Below are 23,588 nucleotides of genomic sequence, written 5' to 3'. Positions count from 1 at the left end.
ACTATGAAAATCTGTTGATGGATAAAAGCAGCACAGTCAACTAGTGGTTAGCAAGTCTGCCTCACAGTTTGAAGGTTCCTGCTTTGAATCTCAGCTTCTTTTCACGATACCTTTTATGGGAGACTATTAACTGCCTTCACTATCATTGTCATCTGCTCTTAGCTGGAATGGACAGGGACTGACAGAAACACACACATTCAATGTAGTACAATGCAAAATGCACACATAGGAACAGAGGGCACCACCTTGGTAAATGTCAGGTGTATGTCACACACCTGCTCTGTGCTTCTGTCCATGTCTACATGTTTTTGAGTGCACAGCCCATTTAGCTCCACTTAGCTAAAAATAATCATCACCAACTCTCTCTCACACACACACACACAAGAAACCTGAATTATGGAGGATGCGGGGAGCGAGATCCAGGTCAGAGTCAGACCCAGTTCCAAGAGTTTAAAATCCCTAAGAAGGATACTCCTAGACCACTGCATTAATATTCACTTTGTACCATCTAGCACATCTGCAGACCTGTGGTTATCCTTTGGGGTGAGACTAACTGGCTGTAGGCTAGCCGAGGTTTGTACATTATGGAACCACAGAATGGGTCTGAGCATTTTGATATCTTTTATACATGTGATGAAGTGTCTTTAGCAATAAATTCATTATTGGTTTTAAACAGGTGCCAGACTGATCTGGCTTGTCAAATTGTAACATATTCATATTTATGAGGCATTAGCGGACGTTGTTTGATTATGCTCCAATGCTTTTTTAAAAGGGAATTTTATTTTTAAAATATTATAAAGTTAGATGGTAGGATGGATACTATTCTAAATACAGTACCAAAGTGGTTCTCAAACCGTTTACACAAAGGTACCTAAAAAAAAACACATAGCTGGCCAAGTAACACCATCATGACCAACCTTAAAATACAGTAGCATAGTAGCCTGATTTTTTTTCCTAAAAAGTATATTTAATATTATTGTAACCCACTGTAAGATTATGCACAGTTTGAACATTACATTGCACTTAAATGTAAGGATATTAAAAAACTGTAGTTGCATAATGATTCAATTAAAATATGTTGCACATAAAAGTTAAATGAAAAAGGTACCTAAATACATGTTTGAAAACCCCCAGTTCTTAAAGATTAAATGCAAATGTACAAAAAAATTAAATAGCACTGAACAATACTTGGGCAGCGATTCTCCACACTTTGAGAATCACTGCAGTACCAGGATAGAATGACAGAAAAGTGCTTCACTTGAAGGATAAGGCATAGATAGGTGTGGAACAATCTGTTGATTTTGAACTGGACTTCATTGATCCAGCATTAGCGTCTCTAAGTAACACATCGTCATTTCAACATGTTCTTGCACAGCTTCAAATAATTATATTTACGTATATATATATATATATATATATATATATATATATATATATATATATATATATATATATAAATGTTAGGAAAAGCCTTCTAGAACATCCATCCATCTTCATCATCTTATTCAGGGTCGAGTTTGAGCTGGACTGCACCCTATCCAGTCAATTACAGGGCATATAGAGACAGACAACCATTCTCACTCACATTCACCACCGTCACTGAGTGGGAACTGAACCGACACGGCCATAAGGTGAATGTACCAGTACACCATCAGTGATCCTACCAGAACATTGAACTTTAAATAGTGGCAAGTGTGCTGACTCTCATTTAACATGAGTTTGAATGTGGTTGGTTAAGTGAGAAAACAGCTACATCCCTAGGTATAAAAGGGTGTGCACACTTGTGCAACAACATTATCTCAAGTGTTTATTTACTTCCCCTCTTGAAAATATTTCATATTTTATCTATCTATCTATCTATCTATCTATCTATCTATCTATCTATCTATCTATCTATCTATCTATCTATCTATCTATCTATCTATCTATCTATCTATCTATCTATCTATCTATCTATCTATCTGACTTGTGCTTAAATTACACGGATACATGTTATTCTCTCTCCCTTTCTGCTTTTAGGGCGTGATTGTGCATTCACGATGAGTAATATCTACGAGTCTGCAGAGGCCACGCTGGGCTTTATCAGCTCTCCATGCCTAACCAAAGTGGAGCTGAGAGTGGCCTGTCGGGGAATCTCAGACCGAGACGCCCTCTCCAAACCCGACCCTTGCGTGGTTTTGAAGATGCAGTCTCATGGCCAGTGGTTTGAGGTAGAGTACAGTGATGAAGAGAGAGGGAAGATGGGGTGGATAAATTGCCTGCAATTTTTAACACACTTTTCCCTCTTTACTGCTTTGATGTATCTGTCGTCAATTCTTGCAATTTCTTGTTTTTTATTGCAACACAGTCATGTTTATACATACACTACATAATTGTATTTTAGAGTTATTCTCAGTCGCTTTGGTACATTTGTCGGCTCAGAACTGAAATTCTCAATGATATTTTTTCAATCTTCACATCATTGTGTCACTGTGGCAATTCCTCACTTCTTTGAACAATTTGGAAATGCTTTGGCACATCCATGCAAATTATTTTTGTATAACAATGATTGTTGTATAACAATATAAATTGCTTATCTCATGTTGATCAAATGTACTATAATGGGCCTCTGTTGAATAGTCTGCCCCCCCCCCCCCCCCCACCCCCACATCATTTAGGCATTTGTTTATCGCAAAGTCTTCACTTGCAAAATGGTTGAAAAAGTTGTAATAATATGTCAAGCATATTTCTATACATTTCCATTTGCCTTATTTTTCCCCAGGTGAAACTTGACTTTCTTCAATGAAGGGAAATGTGTGAAGTGTTAGATCAACCACTGATGAAGCAGTTCTCTGGAATAGCTCATCACAAGAGAAGCTGTTAATTGTGATGCAGATGAGAATTTGTGGCCCAACAGCCAGGAATATCAGGTGTAGAATGACTGCACTGTAATTCCTTCAACACTGCCACTGCATCTACAGTTTTCCCTGAGGAGACGATACTATGTTCACATTTCTACTTTTGTTCTGTGTACAGCGCTTTGGTGCAGCTGTGGCTGTTTTGAAAGTGCTATACAAATAAGCTTGAGTTGAGAGTTGTTGAGTAAAAGCGTAAAAGTGAGTTTTGTCTGGTATCTTGCAATCAATTTTCAGCGTACACTAAGGTGTAACCTTGAATTTGGAATAATTGTCATCAAAACCTCAGTTGCAGTTTACATCAGAAGGCCCCGCCAGAGTACACCGTACTGACATATTGACAACATGACTAATCAATTTGACTGTGTTATTCGTACACAATGACACAAAGACTTGTTATTCTGTAGACTTGTTCATTGACACAGATATTTACTTTTGAGAAATAAAAGAAGGATTTTGAGCAAAAGAGTGTCTTTTACAGGTAATGCATGGTGTTTTGCTATTTGAGTAATGCGCGTAATGTATTGCAATAGTTGAGGATGATTCAAAAACTGTACCAAAGCGACTGAGAAAAACTGTAATTTGGACATGAAATGTTTTAGGCATTTTTGATATTGCAACTCCTTTTCTACTTTTATTTTTTCTATTAATATTAGGGTTAAGGTAGGGGTACTCTACATATGTAGAAGATGTGTTACCTTAACTTTTTAGGAGAGAAGTATGGAGGGAAAAATGTAGGATGTCAGGGCAAAATGGATCCTCGTCATCACCTTGTCCTCTATGGGGAAAGACAGACTTATGCCCAGCGCACAGCATTCTCTTTAAATACAGTATGTGCACCCCACATGTCACCGCTTTACATAATCAGTAGCAGACAAGAACATGATGCTGCAGACACTGAGGCACATTTATGCTCACGCATGGAGCCTGCTTGGATGACCTTCACTTTGTGCCAGTGTGTGTATGTGTGTGTGTAAGAGGACGAGCATGCACAAGAGTTAACAAAAGCCCACCAGCCTCACCAGACGGATTTATGTTTCTATTCTTTTCTTCCTTACGGGGAAGAGAACCTAAGAACAATTATATTCTCTGTGTAGTCAAACAGCTAGTTGATAAGTCTGCACAATGTAGTGCTGTCTAATTGTATTTGTAACGGCTGCAGTGCTGAGAAGTCGGCTGATTCACAATCGATGCACACCGACAGTGTGCTGGATATTTAATGACATCCGTTCTTTTGTACAGTTCTGAGGACCAAAAAAAAACCAAAAAAAAAAACACATTATAAGTGCACCACAATAAAAATGGAACAGTTGCAATCTCCAAATTGCACCTTATTGTACATTTAGGGATACAATGGTTTATCACTAATGTGGTGCCTTTAAATTTACTGTTAGAGTCCAATAATTAAATTTATGGGTTATATTCGTGGAGACTGTCCATTCAGGTTCAGAAACTGAGTTCTGACGTACAGTACTCTTTTTGGTTATTGTCGCATCTGCACTGCACCAAAAGGCAGAAACTTAAAAGAGACACTAAAGGAGAATGACTATGGGCTCATCAACTTTCAAAGGGACACAACAGAAAATAAATGTCAACATTGCTGTGAAATAAAAATAAACTTCACTTTATCATATGATGTCACCCAGTATTGTGTTTGCTGCCTCCAAGTGGCCAAATATCAGTGAAATTAGGCATTTATGAACGTACAGTACAGTATCATCTTTCCAGTGTTACTGTACCTGCATGTGATAATAGTGATAATAGATAATAATGCAACTCAAAACTTATGCAAAATCCTGACATGTAGCAAAAAAGGTAGCGGTGGATGTCTGCCTCACAGTTCTGAGGTTTGGGGTTTGAATCTTGGCTACGGCCTTCCGGTGTGGCGTTTTCTCCGGGGACTGCGTCTTACTTCCAGATTCCAAAAACATGCATGTTAGGTGACTTGAAGATCTAAACTGTCAATAGGTGTAAGTTTGCGTATGAATTGTTGTCAGTCTACAGCAGCTGGTCTTAAACTGTTTACACCAAGTACTACCTCAAGAAATACTTAGCTCTCCAAGTACCAACATAATGACCAACATTAAAATACAATTATACAGTAGGCCTAAGTGTTCTACAAAACAGAGAACGAGGTTCTCTGAGTGCTACTGTAACATTATGCACAGTTTGAACATTAAAACTGCACTTAAATAAATAAAAAATACTAACTTAAATGATTCCATTAAAATGTATTGCACATAAGTTAGATAAAAATTCTACTTCCATTAAAAAAAATAAAACAGTCAAAGATTAAATGCAAATGTATTGTACTTAAAACTGAAGTGAACTCTACTTAAAAATATATAATACTAGAGAAGTAAAAAAAAAAATAGTACTTTACATGAAAAGTAAAAACATATACTGTACTGGATTAAACAAAAAAATCAAACAGACAGTATGCGTAGCTACAAGCTTGATTCTAATGTTTGATTGTATGTCATGATTTAAATGTTGTAAATTATATTTGTGGGTGCCCACATACCCCAATGGTACACTTTGAGAATCATAGGTCTACAGTTTATGTGCCCTGTGATTGACTGGTAACCAGTCCATGGTCACACCAACTCCCATGACCCTATATGAGGTCAAGTGCTATAGAAAATGGATGGATGGCTCATACATTAATTTATGGTAAAACTTGGGTAATTGTGTTTGTATGTGTGCGTGTTGGAAGGTGGACCGTACAGAGGTGATCCGCAGCAGTAGCGGCCCAGTCTTCTCCAAGATCTTCCTGGTGGATTATTACTTTGAAGAGGTCCAAAGACTTCGTTTTGAACTTCACGACATCAGCTCGGGCAACAACGGCCTTCGTGATGCTGACTTCCTCGGGGCCATGGAGTGCACCTTGGGACAGGTCGCTGTCATGGTTACGTAATTGAGTGTAACAATTGGAGGGGTTAGGCTTGTATCTTTTCTCGGTGAAGTGTTATGCATGAGCCAGCTAATGCATGTACATTACATGTGCATTAAGTGACACAAAAACATCTACTCTATATACAGGTCGCATGTACACTGTCCAGTCCAGTTACCTTGTTTTAACACTTTTTGATTACCACAACCTGGAAGATTGAGAATATACACAGACATAAAGATTCTTAATTACTTTTTTAGCAAGCACATTGGTATTTTTTATTGATATTGTGACAGTAAATTAACAATGATTTCATGATTTTGCCGTTTGGCTCGCAACATCATAATTTTAATACATATTTCTCAACTTCAAGCTGTATAAATGTAGTGCTTATTGGATTTGAACATATTGGGCGATGTGTATTGTGTGATGAGGGAGGGTGTGGCTTGAGGAGAGCAACATCATATATCATGGTGTGAATAGTTACAGTATTTGGCAGAATCTTTTCCTCTAGAAAATTGGGCCAAAAAAGAGATTGGACTGACTCTGAAAAGCTATAAATTGTAAAAGATCTTTCAGACGAATGCGGCACGCTTGAGATTGCACAGATTTGGGGTCATGATCACAGAACTATCAAACATTTCATTACAAAAGGTCATCGGGGTCGAAAGAAAGTGCAAGTACAAGGTGCTCAGTGCTCAAGGACATGGCCGAGGTAAGGAAGGCTGAAATCTGACCAACGTTGAACAAGACATATAAGTTAAAACATCAATAAGGGGCCAAGAAATACCTGACTGATTTTTCAAAAGGTTTATGCACTGATGAAATGAAAGTGACTAGATGGCAGGATCAGTAATCAGCACAAAGCTCAAATTCGATTTAGATGCCAGCAAGATAGAGGTGGGATTGTGGTTTTTTAGAGGACACTTTCTTCACACATAGTTACAGAAAAAAGCCTGCATCTTTCAAGAAGAAACCATTTTTATGCAGGACAATATTCATCATTACATCATCATTTTGGGTGCGGCATATTTTTAAGACCAATATTTTTTTAGGGGGGCAGAAGATCGGTTTTAGGGGGCTATGACAAAAAAACTTTGCCATAAACACATACTCCCAAATAATTTGGGGAGGGCTTGAGGAGCTTTTAGGCGGGCTGAAGCCTCGGCCTAGCGACACCCCTGGGTATGATTATCTTAACACTGACTGAATTAAGCGTGATATCACGTTGTATTATACACGTGCTGCATGTGCAACTGTCAGGCTCGTTCTCGCAACAGTGCAGCATGCATGACTTGAATGAGAGGCTGGATATGGAATTCAGTTCAATGATCTTTTAACTGTGTATCACACAACGGTGTCCTATTATTGCTGTGATAGGGAGGCAAACAGCTGCAGTGCTTGGAATCCCAATGGGACGTTTTTTTGCCTGAAGTCAGCTACTGTCACTAACATTATGGGATAGATGTCCTTGAGCCCTGACTTGCGGCACTGCGCTGCTTAAAACTAATTTCGTTCAGAAATTTGCCTTATGTTACAGTATGTGAATTTGCCTACTTACCTCCTATACGAGTATCCAATGGGATAAAATAGAGAATTTTAAGGGGTTCGGTGCTTTGCTCAAGGACACATTAGCTGGGAAGTGAACTGGCGCCTTTCCAGTGACCATGCAGTCTTTTTCCATAATACCACAATTAAAAGTGTGGCGATCCCTTCTTAACGATAGTGCAATCAATATTTAAATGTGTGCTTTATTTATGAGTTGTGCTCATTAAACAAGGGCAATTAGAGGTAAAAATAGGGAATGCACTCATTAAGAAGACTGATGACCTAAACTGATCCGCAGGAAATGCCAGCTAAGCAGCTTAAATTCCGTTTTTGCCACAAATACAACAAAACTATAAAATGTGTGTTTGCAGATGACCTGGCCAGCACAAAGATGGGAGATTTACAAAAGCGAAGGGAGACTTGGATTACTGACACATGAGAAGAGGATTTTTTAAAGTGTTAGCCAGTGGTTTACTGGAATTGGATAACATAAAGCCAACAGCATTTTCAATAAAAGTCTTATAAAGAGCTTTGGTTCATAATAGTCACATAGTGCTATATGTTGGTGCAGCGGAAAAACACCACAGGAACTGATCTGCTTGGAAAGGCTTTGGGAACATTGTGTCACAATGTAGTAACATTGTTTATTTAACACTACTTTTGGATTAGTTGTTATAATATTCTTTTTGGAACCTGCCGGCGTTTAAGAAGCATGAGTGAGGCCTTGAGATATAAATTCAATTCATTTCCTAACCGTGCTTATAACTCGGAACACTCACATCGTAAATCATCTCTCCCCATTGAAATGAATGGAAATGCCATTAATTTGTTCCAACCTCCTCCCACCCCCAAAAAAACAACCAAAATGTTTGTATTTTGAATAGCAGTCTGTATTAGTTAAGTAGAATTTAAAGAAATTGTTTTACAACCAGCAGCACGGTGGGCGACTGGTTAGAGCATCTGCCTCACAGTTCTGAGGACTGGGATTCAATCCCCCGCCTGTGTGGAGTTTGCATGTTCTCCCTGTGCCTGTGTGGGTTTTCTCTGGGCACTCTGGTTTCCTCCGACATTCCAAAACATGTGTGCCTTTTTATTATTATTTTTTAATTTGTTCACTACGCCAAACTGCTGTTTGTTATGAATTGAGCTGAGTTGTGTTCACTGCCGTCATACGGCGCTAGTATCTCGAATTCCTCTCAAAGTCTAAACAAAAACTGGCTCACATCTCAAAAAACCCGTGAGCCGGGTCACTCTTATCTCAAGTCACTGCTGTACTGTTGTATGTTTTGCAAGGCTAATCAAATTTAGACTGTGTGAATCATATCCAAATGTGATGAGGCATGGCTATTTTAACTAACCAACTCCACCAATAAGGGCAGTAGGCAGCACATTTTCTTATGCTGTCATCCCCTGTACTGATGTTCTCTCTTTATTTTATGTATTGGTTTCAGATTGTCTCACAAAGAAAACTCACCAAAGCCCTTCTCAAACAGGGAAATACTGCTGGAAAGTCTTCCATCATGGTATAACACTTATTCAAATCAGCCCAACACATTGGCACTCACATCACCTCTTGCATTCAGCCAACTCGATGACAATTAACGTGATAAAGTTGCATGTTCAGTGTGATCAGTGGCTCACTTCCATCTCGTTTCCTCTCATCTAATTTTTCTTCTTCTCGCTCTCTCGACTCAAAAGGTGACGGCGGAGGAGCTGTCTGGTAATGACGACTACGTTGAACTCTCCTTCAGTGCTCGTAAGCTAGATGACAAGGTTTGTACGAGTGCGTGGGCACTATGAATGACACAAACTGCTAATTTCCTCTTTAAGATAGCACTTAATGTTCACGTGCGCTGAGAGTCAGGTGTGTGTGTCAGCTTAGGTGACGGGGTGTGATGGCTTTTCCTCTGCAATACAGTACATGGAAATTCAATGTGGAATGAAATGAGGCCCGCTGAGATATTCAGGCACCCTAAATAACGCCTACTATCTCAGGCACAGAGATAACTATATTAATTTTCAGGCTTCCCGTGCACGCACACAGGCACAGTCATGAATGTCTAATCCAAACAGGTTGTGCCTTAGGGGAACTGTGGAAGTCACCAAGGGAGAGGTGGACAATTTAGAGTGGGACACTAGGAAGAGACAAGGGTGAAATAATGATTTATTTTGTGTGAATGATTTATGGTGATGCCTCATAGATTTACTTTCCCTCTGAAGGACTTCTTCAGCAAGTCAGATCCTTTCCTGGAGATTTTTAGAATAAATGATGATGGAAGCGAGTCTCTTGTACATCGAACAGAGGTAATTAGAGTACGTGCTCACATATGGAGGTATATCCATTGAGCATTAAGAGTCTTATTTATGTTTTTTTTTTTTTCATATTCGTTCAGACGGTCATGAATAACTTGAGCCCCGTTTGGAAATCCTTCAAAGTTTCCTTGAACACTCTTTGCAGTGGAGACCAGGAAAGGGAGCTAAAGGTGAGTCTGCAATTGTTATCATTTATAGCAGGTCTTTACAATTTACAGCATCATATTAGTCATTCTGTTTTCACAAGCTTTTTATAACGGTTTTGTACAAAAGTGGGACCATTTGTGTCACAATGGATCTTACACCATCCTCATGAAACCATAAAACAGCCTGTTAACTAGGAAATGGATGGACAAATACTGCACTCTCTTTTCTCTCTCTTTTTCACCATTTGAAACTTGTATTTTTGAGCAACTGTTAAGCTAAATAGCAAAGTTATGGGGAGTTGGGTACATGTTGTTTGTGGCTAGAGTAGCCAAAAACTGTACACAAGTAGGAGGACGGTTAATTTGGAATGATACAATTCAAGTAAAAGTAAAAATTTGTCATTTAAATAATTACTTGAGTGAGAGAAATTAAGTATTCGGTGAATAAACTACTTAAGTATTGAGTAACTAGTGAGTAAATTCTGATGTATTTATTTTTTTAAATTGCACATAAATGCCAAATAGACAAAAAATATAAAATAGGAATATGCAAATAAAACAAATTCTCAACAATATCACTTTAAAACTATATATATATATATATATATATATATATTTTTATAAATAACATAAACTACCACGCCGGCACGGTGCAATATTGCAGTTCAAATCCCGGCCTCGCCTTTGTGGAGTTCGCATGTGCTCCCCGTGCCTGCGTGGGTTTTCTCCGGGCACTCCGGTTTCCTCCTACATCCCAAAAACATACTTGGAAGGTTGATTGAGGACTCTAAATTGCCCGTAGATGTGAATGTGAGTGCGAATGGTTGTTTGTTTCTATGTGCCCTGCGATTGGCTGGCGACCGGTTCAGGAAGTACTCCGCCTCACGCCCGAAGATTGCTGGAATAGGCTCCAGCAGCCCACGAACCTTGTGAGGAGAAGCGGTCAAGAAAATGGATGGATTGATAAACTACCACACTAATTAATTGGTCTTAAATAAACCATCTTTGTTCACACACATGAAACAGCACTATAAGTTCACTCAGAGATTAATAATTATATATAATTTGATTATATTGAACTTCATCAGCAACACTGATATCTATTTGATAATTAAAAAACAACGCAAGTTCTGCCAATTTACATCTTAATCTGTGTGATTGCTGTGCATACATTGCATACTTTTACACAGCGTATGACATAGCTTTTGTAACTTTGATCGGTTCTTCTACTATTACCAGGGTCTTTTTTGATACAAATATCTGTACTTCTACTTTAGCACACTGTGTTTGGACTTTTGCCACCTCTGTCTACAACCGTGTATTTCACAATTGTTTTGGTATATTCAGCAGTAAGTCTATTTCACTACACGTCTGCGTGTGTCATTCGTTTTTTTAAATTAATTTGCAGTATTTATTTTTGTGTCTTTGAAATTAGTTTCTTTAGGTTTCTGAAGAACGTATATATATTATATCTTTATATATATCCATCCATCCATCCATTTTCTGAGCAGCTTATCCTCACAAGGGTCGCAGGATATATATATATATATATATATATATATATATATATATACATATATATATATATATATATATATATATATATATATATATATATATATATATATATATATATATATATATACAAAACCCCAATTCACACGTTCCAAAAAAAGCTGGGACAGGGTCATGTTTACCGCTGTTTTACATCACATTTTCTTTTAACAACATTCAATAAATGTTTGGGAACTGAGGTCACCAATTGTTGAAGCTTTGTAGGTGGAATTCTTTCCAATTCTTGCTGGATGTACAGCTTCAGCTGTTCAACAGTACGGGGTCTCCGTTGTCGTATTTTCGTACGCTTCATAATGAGCCACACATTTTCAATGGGAGACAGGTCTGGACTGCAGGCAGGCCAGTCTAGTACCTGCACACTTACTACGAAGCCACGCTGTTGTAACACATGCAGAATGGGGTTTGGCATTGTCTTGCTGAAATAAGCAGGGGCGTCCATGAAATGACGTTGCTTGGATGGCAGCATATGTTTCTCCAAAACCTGTATGTACCTTTCAGCACTAATGGTGCCTGCAAAGATGTGTAAGTTACCCATGCCATTGGCATTAATAATGTCCCATACCGTCACAGATGCTGGCTTTTGAACTTTGCGTCCATAACAGTCTGGATGGTTCTTTTCCTCTTTGGCCCAGAGGACACGACGTCCACATTTTCCAAAAACAATTTGAAATGTGGACTCGTCGGACCACAGAACACTTTTCCACTCTGCATCAGTCCATCTGAGATGAGCTCGGGCCCAGAGAAGCCGGCGGCGTTTCTGGGTGTTGTTGATAAATTACTTTTGCTAGAGACTTTTGCTCATAGAGTTTCAAGTTGCCCTCACGGATGTAGCGCCGAACTGTATTTACTGACATTGGTTTTCTGAAGTGTTCCTGAGCCCATGTGGTGATATCCTTTACAAATTGATGTCGGTTTTTGATGCAGTGCCGCCTGACGGATCGAAGGTTCACGGGCATTCAATGTTGGTTTTCTGCCTTGCCGCTTACATCCAGTGATTTCTCCAGATTCTCTGAACCTTTTGATGATATTATGGACCTTAGATGATGAAATCCTTAAATTCCTTGCAATTGTACGTTGAGGAAGATTCTCCTTAAACTGTTCGACTGTTTTCTCACACACTTGTTCACAAAGAGGTGAACCTCATCCCATCTTTGCTTGTGAATGACTGAGCAATTCAGGAAAGCTCCTTTTATACCCAATCATGGCACCCACCTGTTACCAATTAGTTTGTTCACTTGTGGGATGTTCCAAACGCGTGTTTGATGAGCATTCCTCAACTTTATCAATCTTTTTTGCCACCTATCCCAGCTTTTTTGGAACGTGTTGCAGCCATAAAATTCTAAGTTAATGATTATTTGCTAAAAACAATCAAGTTTATCAGTTTGAACATTAAATATCTTGTCTTTGTAGTGTATTCAATTAAATATAGGTTGAACATGATTTGCAAATCATTGTATTTTGTTTTTATTTATGTTTAACACAATGTCCCAACTTCATTGAAATTGGGGTTGTATAATACGTGTTTTCATGTGTGTTTGTGTGCGTGCGTGCGTGTGTGTTTGTGTGTGTTTGGTGTAATACCTATTGTCTCCTGGCAGGGGTTGACTTCAGGTCATCTTCACAATTTCTTGGTGTCACTGTGTTATTTAAAGAACAGGAGCAGGTGTGACAGCGCTGAAATAGCTAAACTTTCACCTTTGCTTGCCAGAATAGATTTGTGTAAATGAGTGTGAGTATGGAGCCCTGCACATCGACTTAGAACGGTATACTTCCCATGAATAAACATGATCTTGATCATCAAATATTCAGAGGCGTCTTAACTCTGCATGGATCTTGACAGCAGGAAGAAAGGGCTAACACACACACATACATGCCATCGGCAATGGATTCCTGGGCTACCTGTTTGAAACATACAGGGCGGTATAGTGAGAAATGGCAGGGCACATATTTCTATCTTCCCAGCGCCTCCTTCTCACGAGGCTGATAAATGACCAATGCATAAATTCATCACCCTTATCGTGCATATATATATATTTTTTTACACATCTCTGCATAACCTCCCATCTGTCTGTTGATCTCTGCCTCCATTCAGCAGTAAGGATTCAGTGAATGAAACCAGGCTTTGTCATTTTTTCCCCCTAACCCTGTTGCGCTGCTGAAGTGGAAACGAGGTTGCAGAGTGAACACACAAACACACACTTACACACAAATTATATCCAAGTACCTGGTCACGAACGCAATCCCCCTAACATCACACTTTGAGTTCAGCCACTTGCCAGTTAAAGTGGGAGATGGGGAAATAAGAGGATTACCAGTAGTTGATGTTTCTAATCAGGCTTTGCTGAATTGGTTGTGATTGCTAGTTGTGAGGGTAACCTCAACCTCAGAGGTCACATCGTTCTTCAACTGAATGACAATCCAAAGCCTCTCTTTGTGTTCGTGTTTTGTGTATTGATTTTTAAAACAACCCCAGACAGCCTTACAATCGTTGCCTCTAGCCCCTTTAAAATTAAAGAACGGTGTAGTTTTGTTGCGCGTTCTGTGGCCCGCTGACTCTCACATTTTTTTGGGAATTGCAACCATTTATCTTGTTCAGGGGCTCCTTTGGGAGCTCACATAAGGCACACACAAACATCACGCACAAACACAAAACACGGTGTGCCTTAGGCCACATCTCTCTCAGCATCCTCAGATTAATATTTCACCGCTCCATTGCCCCCCACCAACACCTCGTTATCAATCATTCAGCATGGCATTTCCCGTGTGCGTGCATGTGTATTCATTCAAGTGTTGCAGCAGGTGTACTTTAGATGAAGGTTCTGTGTCTGTTTCAGTGCACTGTTTGGGACTGGGACTCTAATGGAAAGCATGATTTTATTGGGGAGTTTCAGACCACATTCAAGGAGATGAGGGCAGAGCAGGAGGGCAAGCAGGTGAGAAAATAAATGCACCGTTGCAGAAAAGCAGCTTCACACTATTCCCGTGTTGATTGGTCAAAAGTTGGGATGTTGGGTAAGCTGTAATCAAAACAGCCAGCAATGTGAATGATGTTCACCAAATATTTAATTGAATACAATATGAGTTTAACGGCTGTACAGTATTGTAAAACATTGTTTCCCACTGTGTTACACTTCTAACACAAAATAACTTACATTTGTACATTGTCTTGCGGTGAGGAGCAACAGTAGTCGCTTTCCTAAAAAAAAAAAAAAACAACAGCTGTCAGCCAGTGCACAGTATGCTTCATGCCTTTTCGGCATGAAGGATGACTTCACAGATGTGCAAATTACCAATAATGCCATGGGCACTGACACAGCCACATATCATCACCAATCCAGGCTGCTGAACTCTGCTCTGACAGCAATCTGTGTGCATTTTGTTCCTTCATAGTGTGAAGGACACAATGTCCATGAGTTAAAAAAAAACACAACATTTTCCAGACCGTCTCAGATCAATTCAGGGACACGGAAGTTGTTTTAGAATTTTCCCTTTACTTGAATGTACACAGTTTGTCAGTGTAGAAATCAGGTGTGTTTACTTACAGTTATTTTAAAAAAATGTTTCAGGGTCAAGCTAATGAACTCCTTTTTATACAGTTAGTCTTTAGCCTTGTGCCTAATATACAGTGATTTCATTTGCAATATCTTTCATTTCACTGTCGTAATGAGTAAAGAAATGTTATTTCACCTTGTTGGTTTTTGAGTTTTCAAAAATCAATCCTGCTTACCATTGTTGTGCAAATTAAAATAAGGAACTTTATTTAGTAACCCTGTTTATCCCACAAAGACATATTACACAACTTTAACCCGCTACATAATATTCTTATATTAGATATTGGTCGACATGGCAATTAACAGTTGCATATACAGTATCTTTGTTTATTTCAAAAAGATGCAACTGACACAATGTTAAAAATGCTGCAATATGCCTTCTAAAACCTGCGTGTAAAAAGCTACAACACTCTCCTTCATGTGTCATAAAAGTGTGATTGAACGAGGATATTATTGACACGGGGCACTAAAGTGTGGTGTTATATTGTTTTACTTTTTTAAAGTCAGTATTAAAAAATGCAGTTAGTCTCAGATGAGGATTATTGGCCCAAATTAATGAGCCCAAAGATAAATCGGTCAGGCTCAAGTTGCAAGTGTCAATATTAGTCTGCTCCATTAAAATAATATGCCTTTTGTTAGTTTTAATATTCATATCTCTATTGTCTTCATACTATTATGTATTTGACACTTTTCCAATTTATGCATACCAGCCTTTTCTGCTTAGATGTTGCACTGAATAATCTGAATGTTTTATAATATTTATCTAATTTGGCCAGATTCAGTGGGAGTGCATCAACCCTAAATACCAGATAAAAAAGAAGAATTACAGAAACTCTGGTGTCGTCTTTCTTAACCACTGTAAGGTAAAGTATAAGCCCCCGTGCATACTACTAACATCCAATTTATATCTGTAAATTGATCTACTGTATTAACCTCATTAGGAATTTCTTCCAGCATCAGTCACACATTTACAATCCAATGCAATACACTTGTGTCCATACAAAGATGATAATGCTTAGTTTTGTCTGACGCTGCTAGTTTAATTTAACAATGCTGTCTTTTTTTAAATGTAGTTATTGTTTGCAATGGTTTGGCATCCTACTAAGCGGAGCAAAGTATTACAAATACAGTACCTGTGTATGATGTAATGCAGTTCTATACCACTGCAATCTACAACCACAACAATAAACATACTGTATCGCTGGATTAATAACCTTTTTAATGTTACAAGCTATAGCATTAAAGGCTGGAATATTTTTTGCAGGTGTAAACTGTAACTTTTTCTGCCCTATCCAGCAAATGCATGAACGCTGCTTGGTTACAACTTTCATCAACTTTCCGCATAATAATCAAGAGTTTATTTTTCCTCAAACATATTTCCCATGACAGATCATCAAAATGTATTCGTTCTTGGATTATATCATGGGAGGCTGTCAAATCCAGTTCACAGTAAGTTCCGTCAAGTCTAATCTTCACCAAATGTAAAGTTATTATCTGCCTTTGCCCACTCGTACTCTGGGAGCGCTTTATATTGTGTGTCCCAGGTGGCAATAGACTTCACAGCATCCAATGGGGATCCTCGAAACAGCTGCTCCCTTCATTACATCCATCCCTACCAGCCCAATGAGTATCTCAAAGCTTTAGTGGCCGTGGGGGAGATCTGCCAAGACTATGACAGGTAGAGCGAGTGCTCCGACCATCACCATGCACCTTATTTGGAGACACACACACACACTCATTAAATCTTACTCCTTTCATCTTATTTTCTCTTTCTTGTCTGTTCAATGAATCATGGGTCTCTCCAGCGATAAAATGTTCCCAGCTTTTGGTTTTGGAGCTTTAATACCGCCTGACTTCAAGGTAGGAGGTGTGCGTGCATGTGTGTGGGTGTGCGCGCAGGTTTTGTTCCAGATGAAAGGCAAACGTATGTGTGTAGTTGTAAATTCTGTAAATCCTGTGACGTAGCAGTAAGGCCCTGTGTTCTCTGTCCGCATGTAGGTGTCACATGATTTCGCCGTGAACTTTGATGAAGACAATCCCGAATGTGCTGGTGAGATGTGCAAACACACATACTTGGAGTTTCTTTTTCGATCTTCTTGACTCGTTCACATTCATGCATCACAGGATGGGAATAGCTCTACAGTATCACTTTTTATCACTCCCAGACAGTCAGAGCCATTTTTCTCCTCCTGTATCGCACATGCAAGCACACACACATCCAGTCGGGAGATTTGTCACTACGCTGCACAACTATGTCGAGCTACAAGACACAGAGAAAAATAACACTAATCTGTATGTGTGAAATGGCCTTCTGTTCTGTTCTCTGCACATCGCTGCTTTCTTGCTGTGAACTTAGATGTGCCATGTTTGGTTTGTGTGTATTATGATGGCATGTTGAGAAAAATGGTCCCGTCACCCTGTAGTGTGGTGAGATCGCATGAACGTGATTCTCTTAGCAAACACTTTCCCAAGAACAAGACCTTTGTTGCGTTGATATCAGTGCAATGTATTTGGTTGTATTTGTGTTGTAGGAATCCAAGGTGTGGTTGAGGCCTACCAAAATTGCCTTCCCAAGATTCAGCTATACGGGCCCACCAATATCGCCCCAATCATCCAGAAAGTAGCCTCGTCTGCCTCTGAGGAGATGCACACCAAAGAGGCCATGGTGAGAGAGAGAAAGAGAGAGAGAGAGAGAGAGAGAGAAGAAGAAAAAAAAAACTTGCAGGGACATGTTCTTTTCATTCCTTTTCATATAATTCATATTCATCATGGCATAACAGTAATGTCAACGTGTGAAAGATGGAGGAGGGACTACTGTATATATGAAGAATTTGTTGCAAACGGTAATGAAAGGATTTATGAATTTTTAAAAATGAAAAGCGCAAATGTAAATGTGCCTTTATATTGCTCCAGGATTAGAATGAGGTTTTACTCAAATTAGATTGACAAGAAACTACTTTTGACCTTTTATAATATAACTGTTTGCCAACATGAACCTGAGTTGAAATGGATGCTACACACCTCACTATACAGCAGTAGAACCAATGTTAATAATAGTAACCTAAAAGTTTAAAGAAAGGAAAATTATACTTTTATATAATTCTTAAAGGCGGCACGGTGGACGACTGGTTAGAGCGTCAGCCTCACAGTTCTGAGGACCGGGGTTCAATCCCCGGCCCCGCCTGTGTGGAGTTTGCATGTTCTCCCCGTGCCTGCGTGGGTTTTCTCCGGGCACTCCGGTTTCCTCCCACATCCCAAAAAACATGCATTAATTGGAGACTCTAAATTGCCCGTAGGTGTGAATGGGAGTGCGCATGGTTGTTTGTTTGTATGTGCCCTGCAATTGGCTGGCAACCAGTTCAGGGTGTACCCCGCCTCCTGCCCGATGACAACTGGGATAGGCTCCAGCACGCCCGCGACCCTAGTGAGGAGAAGCGGCTCAGAAAATGGATGGATGGATGGATAATTCTTAAAAACATCTTGAGATAGGAGTTCAATTCATTCCGTGACCACGTTTGCAACTCAATGCAATCATCTCTCAAATCATCTTTCCCCTTTGAAATGGATGGAAATGCCATTAGTCAGTTCCAGCCTTCCCAAAAACCCAACAAAATCGTTTGCAATGTGTTTTTATCCAGAAACATTGCCCTCTATAATTCTGCACTTCATATAAACATCCAGTAATTACATACAGTAATTAAATCGAATGTAAAGAAATGTAAAAGTTTTTGGCAACTATTTGACTTACTTGCAGGCACTTGCCAATTACAAACGCCATATCAGGTTAGGTGAAGCTACTTGTACGTGTGTATTTGAACAGGAAATATGCAAATTCAGCAATTTGGACTATGAAATAAACTATTGAATTCAAAAAGATAATCAATATAAAGCGCAGACCATAGGAGTAAAATTTCAAAGAATTGCATTTAATCATTGTTAATTTGCTACTCTTCATGGTGCAGGGGAGGCTCTCCCCTGCCTACCTTGATGTCCCTGCTCTAACTGCTTCCTCCCCTTTTTTTTTTTTTTTTTTTATTACACATGCCTCTCCACATCCTCCCCTTTCTTGACCTCAACATTCTCCCCTCCCGTGTGCTGCCATAGGAATATTTCATCCTACTCATTCTGACAGATGGCGTCATCACCGACATGGCCGACACGCGGGAGGCCATCGTGCATGCCTCCCATCTACCAATGTCCGTCATCATCGTCGGCGTGGGCAACGCGGACTTCACAGACATGCAAATTTTGGACGGCGACGATGGCATCCTGAGGTCTCCCAAGGGCGAGCCCGTCCTCCGCGACATCGTCCAGTTCGTCCCCTTTAAGGATTTCAAGCATGTGGGTGGCTATGGCAATCGAGATGATGAAATATAACAAGTACAAGTCTGGAATGTCTTTCTATGCGGAGATCTGCCAACAGTAACAATGCAGCAGAGGATGTTATTGGCTACACATCACTTTAGCTAACTTGTCGAGTGAGATTTCTGTCGTTTAACAACAAGATTAGAGAACAGATGTAATTGTTCACTGTGTCTGTAGAACACTATCTTGTCATACAACGTTGTTAACAGACAAATATTAAGAACGAAAACATTCCATTTCAATTTCTACAACTTTCCACTTACTCTCAGAAAGCATGATGGCCAAATCTGGTGTGCGGGTATAATCAGCGCATCACTGATCCGTCTGTGTATATTTGTGTGTGCGTGTGTGTACACAGTGGCATTGATGTAGTCAGGTTTTGACAGAGCCGTTTGGCTGGATTTGTTACGCCAAGTTTGCTCTTTGACAGGTTGAGAAATCAACCAATTACGATCTAACCAAACAGAAAAGTGTGTCCGGCGGATGTGTGTGTTTGTGTGAAGATAGATGGGGACTCAATAAAAGTGGGTGTAGGGAGACATGAACTTGAACATATTGATAAAACGATGTGCAGGTAGTAGAACAGTTAGTGAGCAGGTGAAGGAGTGGTTGGTCGGCGGGTTGGTGTTTTGGTGGAGGAGCGGGTCAACAAGAGTGGAGCTAATGACAAAAGGGAGCAAGGGACTGTGTGACAGAGGTGGAGCAGTGATTTTCTGCTCCGTCGTTTCTTTTCAGAGGGGATTAAGAGGAGCGGGCAAGTGTGTGACAGGCAGAGTTGGATGTATCAGGTAGGAAGGAGCAGAGCACCACTGGGGATGGAAATTAGAGGAAGAGGAGGCGGAGGGGGCAGAGCGTACTTTGATGGTGCATTGTTTCAGGGAATTACGATGAGATAGAGAGCAAGCGACTGACTTGGAGGGTTTTGTGTGTGTTGGATGTGTGCAAGGTGAAAAGCTAAGGATGTTGAAAACTTTTGTCTTTAGTCATTTACAGCAGTGCCTTGAGATACAAGTGACCCGACTTGCAAGTTTTCTTGTGATACGAGCCGTCATACGGGTGATTATTTTTTTTGCTTTGACTTGTGCGCAAAGAATTTTAATCTTGATCTGTGATTTAATCATAAAGCGCGTATGCGTATTTAAACAACCACCGTGCCTTAAAGCAACGGATATTTGAACGCAAACGGAGCAACATGTAGACAGAAAATATAACAATATCCACGGGTATATATTCTTTCTCCGCTGCGAAGAGCAACTAGTATTACGGCAGCTTACTGAGGAGCCGAGACCTGCTCGATGTACAATATATCGGTATGTCTGCATTATACTGCCTCCAGGTGGCCAAGGAGTGAGAAGGATCAGCACAATGTCCATTGAAGTGAAGCAAATAATGTGGCAAAAACTGTTAAACTTCTTTACGTTTTGGATTTACTGTATGTTTTTATTATGTACAACAGCATAGAGGGCTATTTTACAAATTGTACTGTGTGTCATAACAGGGAACTTGAATTAAAACATATACTAGCCCATATCTTGATTTGAAACAAAGACCAGATGTTATGCAAATTCAGGTAAATTTCTAGCCTGCAATGGGCATCCCTCAGTCCCAAGCTCACAGTTTTACTGCAGGGCTAGTGATTCTATTCATCATAAGTCTTTCTTTGTTCATAAATAAGATGACTTATTTAAAGCACTCTTCATCACTGATGGTGTCGTGGTTCACTGGCCTGACTTCCGTGCAGGCAGTGTGGGGTGCGTTCCTACACGGTGACAGTGTGAATGTGAGTTTGACTGCTTTTCCGATTCTAAATGTTGCCCTGTGATTGACTGGCGACCTGTCTAGGGTGTGGTCTCCCTTTCGCCCGAAAACAGCTGGGATAGGTTCCAGCTCACCTGCGACCCTAATGAGGACAAGAGCCATAGAAAATGAATGGATGGGTAAAGCACTTTTTCACAAAATAAACCAAAGGGGAAAAATAATATGTATATAATTGAAATTGGCCAATGTGGAGAGGCAGCCAATGGAATAGTGATTAGCACATCACAGCCTCACAGTTCAAGTGCTTTAAGTGTGAGTCTGCACATACAGTAACTTCGGCTTATAATCTTCCTGTCTGCTGAAATTCTCATTTTTATGCACTTGACACCTCTTGTGAAGGCTGCTCCTTCTTTTGGACTAAGTGTTGAAAAAATGAAGAAGAAGACATAAGACATCTGTGCAGAGTCTCTCTGAAGTTCTGTCTAAATTTGAGGCCTATTTTCACCCAAGTCTGCGTTTAAATTCCAAACTATTTGACCTAAGTGCACGGCAGTCAACTGTGTTGCCAAAATCATCAATAACCAGAGACGGCAAAAATACTCACACTTGTGTAGTACAGATACTTGTGTTAAAAAAAAAAGGACTGGCAAAATTATGGGTATTGATTTGACTCCTTTTCTAAAGTAAAAGTAAAAACACAGAGACTATGAAATGGACTTAAGAAAAAAATATATACAAATTATACAATACCCATTTTGATAACTTGGTGTTATGGTCCCCGATGCAAAAAGGACGGAAACGGCATAAACTTCAACTGGGGGTGGCATTAAACAGCCTGGACCCTCTTGTTTTAGGAATTGTTTACTAATTGCCAAACTGCTGCTTATTGTGAAGTGAGCTGAACTAAGTTCTAACTAACTAACTAACTAAGCTTCTATTTCAGGTTTGCACTCACAAGTGAGAGCAAAAAAATTGTTTGAATGATGGCTCATATCTTGAAAAACTCACTCATATCTCAAGGCACCACAGTCCAGATACTTGAAAAATCCACTTGAAATTCTCCCAATGTCAAACACTTATTTATGAACTATTTCTAAGACCATAATAAGAGTTCCCTTACTGTAAAGTGGTTCCCACTTTATGCCAACCAAAACCCAGAGGACCACATGTCGAAGTCGTTGGGTTCGGCGTATAAGCTTGTCTGATCATGTCAGTCTCACTGTGCTCAGCCTATGACAGCATCAGAGGCTCAACAGTGCCTGCAAGAGTCACGCATGGCTAGTAATGCGCAAGTCTTAATGTATTCAGCTTTCTCCTCTCTCTGTGTCTGTCTCTTTATTGGCAGGCATCCCCAGCTGCCCTGGCAAAGAGTGTTCTGGCAGAAGTCCCAAACCAGGTGGTGGATTACTATAACGCTAAAGGCATCAAACCCAAGTGTATGTCGGACTATGAGTCAACAAGGACCTTCGGTCCCTGACAATGGACTGGCTATACTATATACACGTTTACCCTAAAATACAAATGTGCATTGCTTACCTACACACACATGCACAGTGCTTCATGTAAATACATAGACATTTGTCTAGCTCAGAGAAATAGCTTGTTCTGGTGAACCAGTTTGAACCCCATCAATGACTATTGCATGTTTGGCCATGATGGCATTACCTGGGAATTATTACTTGTATATCTTACAGATGTTTATAGAAATGAGTCTACTGAACCAGCATGCAGACCTCAGCCTACCCAAAGAAATGACACTATACCTTATTTATATAACTAGCAAGTGCATAGCTCACACATATGTGATGAATATATTCTGAGAACTAGCATTGCACTTTGTATTTACATGAATATTAGTTTCCTTGTTAGTATTTTTGCATAACGGCATGCATAATTATGCTAGCAAATCCCCTGTAGATGCTTGCTGGTTATGGAATAAAGTATCCCTGTCATTTCAATGACATTATGGGCTGTTTTTTTCTACAGAATGGTTTTTGGGGCATAAATAACTGAATAATTGTAATAATTTCTTAATAACCTTCCTAAATTGTAAAGAGTTTTGCAGGGATAGATAGGTGTGTGTTGTAGACACAAATCTGTGAACTGTTTTTCCCTGTAAGCCGCATGGTGATTATAATAAAGGCATTTTGCTTTTCTCATTTTGTGCAGTTTACTGTGTGTGCATGTAAGAGTGTGTTTATAAAGTATAAAATCGATCCACTCTCTAAGGGCAATTCCAAGAAATGAAGCAGATGAACACACAAGGAGAGGCTAGGGGCGCAGATGTCTCATCCTGGAGAATTTAATTAACTGAGCTGAGGATAGTTTAGCAATGCAATGAGAATTACAGAAGTTACCGCCGCTCTAACTAACTATTCAGCTCTATAATTCCCATCATATGGATGTGGAGAGCCAATTGAATTATTAATTGAGTCATAATGAAATGACAGCTTGATGACAGTTTAGATTAAGAATACCTGCATATTTATTTATGAATCTACATGCATCATAATCAAAAGTTGAACCAAAGCACAAGTTTATTTAG

The 23,588-nt window shown here is 39.6% G+C and overlaps 1 protein-coding gene across 3 annotated transcripts in view; it reads left to right on the top strand.

Annotated features, from left to right (window-relative positions):
* cpne4b (copine IVb) overlaps positions 1–23,202 on the top strand; it is a 37,370-nt gene extending 14,168 nt beyond the window's left edge. For 2 of the 3 annotated variants that reach the window (XM_061759552.1, XM_061759550.1), the window contains exons 2-16: positions 2,020–2,210; positions 5,611–5,790; positions 8,787–8,858; positions 9,034–9,108; positions 9,556–9,639; positions 9,729–9,818; positions 14,204–14,302; positions 15,697–15,783; positions 16,310–16,369; positions 16,465–16,598; positions 16,726–16,780; positions 16,919–16,970; positions 17,452–17,585; positions 19,025–19,261; positions 22,389–23,202. In XM_061759552.1, coding sequence (XP_061615536.1) covers positions 2,040–2,210; positions 5,611–5,790; positions 8,787–8,858; positions 9,034–9,108; positions 9,556–9,639; positions 9,729–9,818; positions 14,204–14,302; positions 15,697–15,783; positions 16,310–16,369; positions 16,465–16,598; positions 16,726–16,780; positions 16,919–16,970; positions 17,452–17,585; positions 19,025–19,261; positions 22,389–22,520 — 1,662 coding nt within the window. In that variant the 5' untranslated portion in view covers positions 2,020–2,039 and the 3' untranslated portion in view covers positions 22,521–23,202. The remainder of the gene's footprint in view (positions 1–2,019; positions 2,211–5,610; positions 5,791–8,786; positions 8,859–9,033; positions 9,109–9,555; positions 9,640–9,728; positions 9,819–14,203; positions 14,303–15,696; positions 15,784–16,309; positions 16,370–16,464; positions 16,599–16,725; positions 16,781–16,918; positions 16,971–17,451; positions 17,586–19,024; positions 19,262–22,388) is intronic. The other variant, XR_009786067.1, reaches the window with a different exon arrangement.
* Positions 23,203–23,588: the final 386 nt, after the last annotated feature.

This window comes from Phyllopteryx taeniolatus, chromosome 21 (assembly GCF_024500385.1).
Source record: "Phyllopteryx taeniolatus isolate TA_2022b chromosome 21, UOR_Ptae_1.2, whole genome shotgun sequence".
Taxonomy (NCBI): domain Eukaryota; kingdom Metazoa; phylum Chordata; class Actinopteri; order Syngnathiformes; family Syngnathidae; genus Phyllopteryx; species Phyllopteryx taeniolatus.
This window is presented reverse-complemented; position numbering and strand designations above follow the sequence as displayed.